The sequence below is a fragment of the Hemitrygon akajei genome, chromosome 11 (genome assembly GCF_048418815.1).
Source record: "Hemitrygon akajei chromosome 11, sHemAka1.3, whole genome shotgun sequence".
NCBI classification, from domain to species: domain Eukaryota; kingdom Metazoa; phylum Chordata; class Chondrichthyes; order Myliobatiformes; family Dasyatidae; genus Hemitrygon; species Hemitrygon akajei.
In genome coordinates, this window is record NC_133134.1 from 74,576,103 (window position 1) to 74,583,572 (window position 7,470).

The window sequence follows — 7,470 nt, forward strand, 5'->3', positions numbered from 1 at the left end:
CAGGTTTGGATTTATTCTCCTTCCTCCAAGCAGATAGCCAGGTATGTAAACGTGTGACTGTGTGTTTCTGCATTTCCCGCACATTTAATGCTGTTGGGATCTAACCTGGAGAAGAGTAGGCCTGGATTTGATTTAACATAGTTAGAAATTAGTGAATTACATTATTAATAACTGACAGATTCTGTAGATGCTGAAATCTTGAGCAACACATACAAAATCCTGGAGAAACTCAGCAGGTAAGGCAGCATCTATGGAGGGGAACTAGGCAGTTGACATTACTGGCTGAGATCCTTCATCAGGAGTCATGAAGGGAGGGGTACGTGGGAGTGAAAGGTTAGATTGCTATTAGAGTAGGTTAAAAGATCAGCATAACATTGTGGGCTGAAGGGTTACTATGCTGTCCTGTTCCATATTTTACACTCAGAAGCCACTTTTTAGTTAGCTCCTGAGTGCTAGCCTGTGCACTTCAAGGTTCAATATTTTTTGCATTCAGAGATGCTCTTCTGCACGCCACTGTTGTATCGTGTGGTTACCTGAGTTACTGTCATCTGCCTGTCAGCTTGAACCAGTCTGCCCATTCTCTGACTTCTCTCATTACAAGGCTTTTTCACCAACAGAACTGCCACTGGCTTGATGGTTTTTTTTGTCTTTCATTCATTCTCTGTAAACTCTAGAAACTGTGTAAAAATCCCAGATCAGCAGTTTCTGAGATACTCAAACCACCCCATCTGGTACCAACAATCATTTCACAGTCAAAGTCACTTAGATCAAGTTTCTTCCCCATTCTGATGTTTGGTCTGAACAACAACTGGACCTCTTGGCCATGTCTGCATGCTTTTATGCCTTGAGTTGCTGCCACATGACTGGATGATTAGATATTTGCATAAATGAACTGGTGTACCTAATAAAGAGACCAGAGTGTGTATGCTGCTCGACCACTTCCTTGGTCCACTGTCCTTTCCTGTAAGATTCCTTCAGCTCTTCCATCATTTTCATTTCTCCCCCCCTCGCCTGGTCTCACCTATCACCTCCTAGCTTGTTGTACTCCCCCTCCCCACACCTTATTCTGACATGCCCCTTCTCTGTTTGATCCTCTCCGCAGATGCTGCCTGACTCAGCTAGTTCCTCTGGCAATTTATGTGCATTGCTTGAGTTATTATTATTATTATTATTATTATTATTGTCACATGAAAAGCTCTTGTTTGCGTGCCGCTCAAGCAGCTCAGTCCAAGTACACTGAGTCGGTAAAAACAATCCCCAATGTCGTGCTACAGGGAAAGTGCAGCCACCTATAAATGCAATGTGCACGATGACGTTAAGTGGGAGTACAAAAGTTTACCTTTTTCAAATGAAGGGACAGACAAAAGTGCCTGATAACAGTGGGATAGAAGCTGTGCTTGAGCCTAGTGCTTGGTGCCCTCAGGTTTGTCACCTCATATTCCATCTAGGGAACCTGATGATGGCACGGACGTCGATTTTTCCTTCCAGTAAAGAAAAATTCCCCTTCCTCTTCTCTTCTGTGTCCCGCTCTGGTGGCCTCTTACCTCTTTTTATCTGCCTGTGCCCCTCCTTCTTCCCTTTCACCATGATCCACTCCCCTCTCCTATCAGATTCCTCCCTCTCCAGCCCTTTGCCTCTCCCACTCTGGCTTCACCTATCATCTTCTAGCTAGCCCTCCTTCCTGCCCCCACCATCTTATTCTGGCATCTTCCAACTCCTTTCCAGACCTGATAAAGGGTCTCGGCCTAAAACATCAACTGTTTATTCATTTCCATAGATGCTGAGATGATCTCCCTTGTGTGTATTTCGTATTTTCTGCCTGTTCTGTGGGTGAGGGGGGGAGGTGCAAGTGAGGAGAGAATGGTTAGAACAGGAAGAGTCCTCGATTATGTTGGTTTCTGGGAAGTGTAGACGAAAGCAGCGAAGGGGAGCCTAGCTGATATGTACAAACCATTTGCATCAGTGGGAAAGGGAGGACAGAACTCAGGTTTGAAGCAACTCTTTTCAAAGGCAATGATACAGTTATAGTGACTACCAAATGTTTAAAAATAATGCTGAGGCTTCGTAAACCATTGAGTCAGAAAGGGCCTGAAGGATCATTGGGGACCCATGTCACCCCAACCACAAACTTCCAACTGCTACCATCCAGGAAACAGTACTGCAGCATAAAAGCCAGGACTACAGGCTCCGGGACATCTTCTTCCACTAGGCCATCAGACTGATTAATTCACGCTGATACAATTGTATTTCTGTGTTATATTGACTATCCTGTTGTACATACTATTTATTACAAATTAATATAAATTGCACATTGCACATTTAGACAGAGACGTAGCATAAACATTTTTACTCCTCGTGTGTGAAGGATGTAAGTAATAAAGTCAATTCAATTTGGATATAGTGATCAGAATTCTATCTTCTTTACCACAGCATTGGAACAGACAGGTTAGGAAAGCATTTAATTGGAGTAATGGGAAATATGAGGCTACCAGGCAGGAACTTAGAAGCATAAATTGGGAACAGATGTTCTCAGGAAAATGTTCGGCAGAAATGTGGCAAATGTTCAGGGGATATTTGTGTGGAGTTCTGCATAGGTATGTTCCAATGAGACAGGGAAAGGATGGTAGGATTCAAGAACCGTGGTGTACAAAGTGTTTGTCAATCTAGTGAAGAAGAAAAACTTTCGAAAGGTTAACAAAAGCTAGGTAATGATAAGAGATGTAGAAGTTTATAAGGCTAGCAGGAAGGAGCTTAAGAAAGAAATTAGGAGAGCCAGAAGGGGCCATGAGAAGGCCTTGGCAGACAGGATTAAGAAAAACTCCAAGGCATTCTACAAGTATGTGAAGAGCAAGAGGATAAGATGTGAGAGAATAGGACCTATCAAGTGTGACAGTGGAAAAGTGTATGGAACCGGAGGAGACAGCAGAGGTACTTAATAAATACTTTGCTTCAGTATTAACTGCAGAAAAGGATCTTGGTGATTGTAGGGATGACTTACAGCGGATAGAAAAGCTTGAGCATATAGACATTAAAAAAGAGGGATGTGCTGAAGCTTTTGGAAAGCATCAAGTTGGATAAATCTCCGGGACCGCATGAGATGTACCCCAGGCTACTGTGGGAGGTGAGGGAGATTGCTGAGACTCTGGCAACAATCTTTGCATCATCAACGGGGACGGGAGAGGTTGTGGAGGATTTTAGGGTTGTGGATGTTGTTTTATTATTCAAGAAAGGGAGTAGAGATAGCCCAGGAAATTATAGACCAGTGAGGCTTACTTCAGTGGTTGGTAAGTTGATAGAAAAGATTCTGAGAGACAGGATGTATGAACACTTGGAGAGGCATATGTTGTCTGGATTAGACATAGTCAGAATGGCTTTGTCAAAGGCAGGTCATGCCTTACGAGCCTGATTGAATTTTTTGAGGATGTGACTAAACACATTGATGAAGGTAGAGCAGTAGATGTAGTGTATATGGATTTCAGCAAGGCATTTGATAAGGTACCCCATGCAAGGCTTATTGAGAAAGTAAGGAGGCATGGGATCCAAGGACATTGCTTTGAGGATACAGAATTGGCTAGCCTACAGAAGGCAAAGAATGGTTGTAGAGGGGTCATATTCTGCATGGGGTACCTTATCAAATGCCTTGCTGAAATCCTTATACATTGGTGTGTCTCAGGGATCTGTTTCGGGACCCCCTTTTTTGTGATTTTTATAAATGACCTGGATGAGGAAGTGGAGGGATGGGTTAGTACATTTGCTTATGATAGAAAGGTTGTGGGTGTTGTGGATAGTATGGACGGCTGTCAGGACATCAATAGGAAACAAAACTGGGCTGAGAAGTGGCAGATGGAGTTCAACCCAGATAAGAGTGAGGTGGTTCATTTTGGTAGGTCAATTATGATGGCAGAATATAGTATTAATGGTAAAACTCTTGGCAGTGTGGAGGATCAGAGGGATCTTGGGGTCTGAGTCCATAGGACACACAAAGCTGCTGTGCAGGTTGACTGTGTGGTTAAGAAGGCATATGATGCATTGGCCTTCATCAACCGTGGGATTGAATTTAGGAGCTGAGAGGTAATGTTGCAGATATACAGGACTCTAATCAGACCCCACTGTGCTCAGTTCTGGTCACTTCACTACAGGAAATGTGTGGAAACTATAGAAAGGGTACAGAGGAGATTTACAAGTATGTTGTCTGGATTGTGGAGCATGCCTTATGAGAATAGGTTAAGTAAACTCGGCCTTTTCTTCTTGGAGCAATGGAGGATGAGAGGTGACTTGATAGAGGTGTATAAGATGATGAGAAGCATTGATGGTGTGGGTAATCAGAGGCTTTTTCCCAGAGCTGAAATAGCTAAGATGAGAAGACACAGTTTTACGGTGTAGGTAGAGATGTCAGGGGTAAAATTTTTTACACAGAGAGTGGAGAGTGCGTGGAATAGGCTGCTGGTGACGGTGGTGGAGGCAGATACGATAGGGTCTTTTAAGAGACTCCTGGAAAGGTACATGGAGCTTAGAAAAATAGAGGGCTATGGGTAACCCTGAGTAATTTCTAAAGTAAGTATGTTTGGCACAGCATTGTGGGCCGAAGGGCCTGTATTGTGCTGTAGATTTTCAGTTTCTAATTCAATTTGGAGTACTGTAAGCAGTTTGGGGCTCCTTATCTAAGGAAAGATGTGCTGGTATTGAAGAGGGTCCAGAGGATCATCACAAGAATGATTTTGGGAATGAAAGGGTTAACGTATGAGAACATTTGGCTGGAGTTAGAAGAATGGGGGAAATCTCATTCAAACCTATTGAATATTGAAAGGCTTAGACAGTGAATGTGGAGAGGATGTTTCCTATAGTGGGGACGTCTAGGACTAGAGGGCATCCCTTTAGAACGGAGATGAGGAGGAATTTCTTTAGCCTTTGGGTAGGGAATCTGTGGAGACCAAGTCATTGGGTGTATTTATTTATGTATAATATATTGAGGTACGGTGTGGAACAGGTCTCTCCTGGCCCATTGTGCCTCACCACCCAGCAAATCCCCATTTAATCCTACCAACCAGTACATCTTTGGACTGTGGGAGGAAACACAGCACCATGCGGTCACCGAGAGAACGTACAAACTTCTTGCAGACATTGTCTGGAAAAGCAGAAGTTCATAGGTCCTTGATTAAACAGGGTGTCAAAGGTTATAGAGAAAAGAGATAAATCTGCCATGATAAAATGGTGGAGTAAACTCGATGGGCTAAATGGTTTAATTTTGCTCCTGTGTCTTACTGTCTTTAACCTGTTTGGCAGGCTCTAATTAACCAGAGTCTAGAACCAGTTCTCCACCTGTTGATTCTGCAGTCCTGAATGAGCAGGGATTTGCCAGTGTTAGGGTACAAGGCCAGTTAAATTTGCTTTGTCACTTAATATGTTTTTGCTGTACCAGCACCAGTTGATGTAGGGGCGCTTATGGTTAAATCTCCCTCTGCACCATCCTGTTACTCTCCCACCTCAGGGCAACATTAATTAGATGTAATGTAAAGGACTGTCAATTTTCATTGATTCTATGTTTCTTTGTATCTACTGTGAATGCGCATAAGAAAATGAATCTTTATATGGTAACATAAATTTATTTTGATAAGATAATAAATTTTAACTTTGAGTGAAGTGCAGAGGAAGCCTGTTCAGGGGTTAGAGACCAGTTTGTGTGTGTGAGTGGCTGGGAAAGGGTCTTGTTTTATAACGATTAACTTTCTCACATGTACATCGAAACGTATTGAAATGCGTCATTTGCGTCAAATCACATTGGTAAGGATTGTGCTGGGCAGCCTGCAAGTGTCACAATGCTTCTGGTGCCAACACAGCGTATCCACAACTTACTAAACCTAACCCATTTGTTTTTGCAACGTGGGAGGAATCTGGAGCACCCAGAAGACTCCCACAGGGAGAACGTAAAACTTGTTACAGGCTCCAGTGGAATTGAACGCAGGTCACTGGTACGTTATGATAACCACTATGCTACTTCACTTGCGGGCTGCCCCAGCACATCACCTGGTTGTTGACACAAACGACGCAGTTCACTGTAAGTGCAATGAATAACTAAATCTGAATCATCTGCTCACAGAACCAGCGGCCGGTTACCAGCAACTCCTCTGAGAACCTGGATCCCGTGCGTTCCTCATTCAGCCACTTCTTCCCGTTCACCTCCTCACCCCAGTTCGTGGAGAGTGTCATCGGCCCCACCCGGAGCGTGCACGGGACTACCAGCCGGACCGGTAGCATCACCTCCAGCAGCCTTCCCAGGGAGAGTCGCCCACCTTGTCACACAGCTGCTGCTGGTGCAGTCCCCAGCAACGTACTGGACATCATCTCCTTGGACTGAGATGGCAAGCCTAATGATGAGCAAGCACACCCAAACGGGAGCAAGAATGTGCTCGGATTTGTTCAGAGTCCGCAGATCCAGGCAGCAATATACCGGGGGAGAGTTTCACTCTGTCGCCAGATCAGTAAATTCCGGGCATCGGCCCATTGCCAGGTTTTTAAAAAATCCCATTGATCTGGACCCATGCTTTTTCCCATGATCTCAGTACCTATACAGTGAGAGGGGGATAGGCAGAGCCACCCAAAACAGACCCTGCCTGCTCTGGATGGTAACACAGGGGAGTGTGACTGAACTGAAGACATTATCTGTGTCTAGAATCAGTGCAAGTCAGCGCAGAGAGGGGAACAGAGCTGGAAGCTCGCCACGATCCAGCTCACTCACACCAGAAGGGACTGACGCTGCAAGCCCCCACAGAAACAGAAAATACCAATCCATGGGGAGGGAAGGCCTAACCCTGATTAATGACCCCTTATAACATCAGGAAGAATCCCTGGAATTTAGGGAGAGATTCCCAACTCTTCCCCCCCCCCACCCAAAAAAGGAGGCGCTGTCATGTTTTTAAAAGCAACTTGAATATATTTTCACTGTTAATCTTTTCCCCCTTTTTATAAAACTTTCTGTACAGAGAAAGCAAATTATCTATTTTCAGGCCAAGACATTTTGTAAATATTAAAAAGTATTTTAAGACAACATTTCCAAAGACACACTTTTAAGCTAGGTGAGGCTGAAAGCTTGATTGTGCCTATCACATGCAGGTACTGTATCTCTGCTTGTACATTTAACCGCGTAGCTTTCAGTGAATATTTCCAAAGCAGAGGGACACCAGATGCCACAGGGCAAAGGCCCCGTGGGTGAAAGCTGTGGGGTGAAGCCCCAAGGTGTTTAAGGACAACCGTCCATGAGACAGCTGGTGTAGATGGGGCAGGAGCTGTTAATTTTAGAACTGTTCATTAGATCTCAATGTATCAACCCAGTTATTGTAATTAAAGGACAAGAACACTAAAAAAATGTTGCTGTTACTTATTTCAAGATTTGATGTGAATGTTGTCCTGCACTGCTGACAGCTCTATATTGAACAGACTGTAATGAACCATTTTCAAGGTATGGATCCCTAC

At 44.0% G+C, this 7,470-nt stretch overlaps 1 protein-coding gene across 1 annotated transcript in view; it reads left to right on the top strand.

Moving 5' to 3' along the window:
* The window catches only part of LOC140735725 (E3 SUMO-protein ligase PIAS3-like), a 45,309-nt gene extending 37,946 nt beyond the window's left edge, over positions 1-7,363 (top strand). Inside the window, exons 13-14 of the mRNA XM_073061146.1 lie at positions 4-41; positions 6,098-7,363. Of these exons, the coding sequence (XP_072917247.1) occupies positions 4-41; positions 6,098-6,355 (296 nt within the window). The 3' untranslated portion in view covers positions 6,356-7,363. The remainder of the gene's footprint in view (positions 1-3; positions 42-6,097) is intronic.
* The last annotated feature ends 107 nt before the right edge of the window (positions 7,364-7,470 follow it).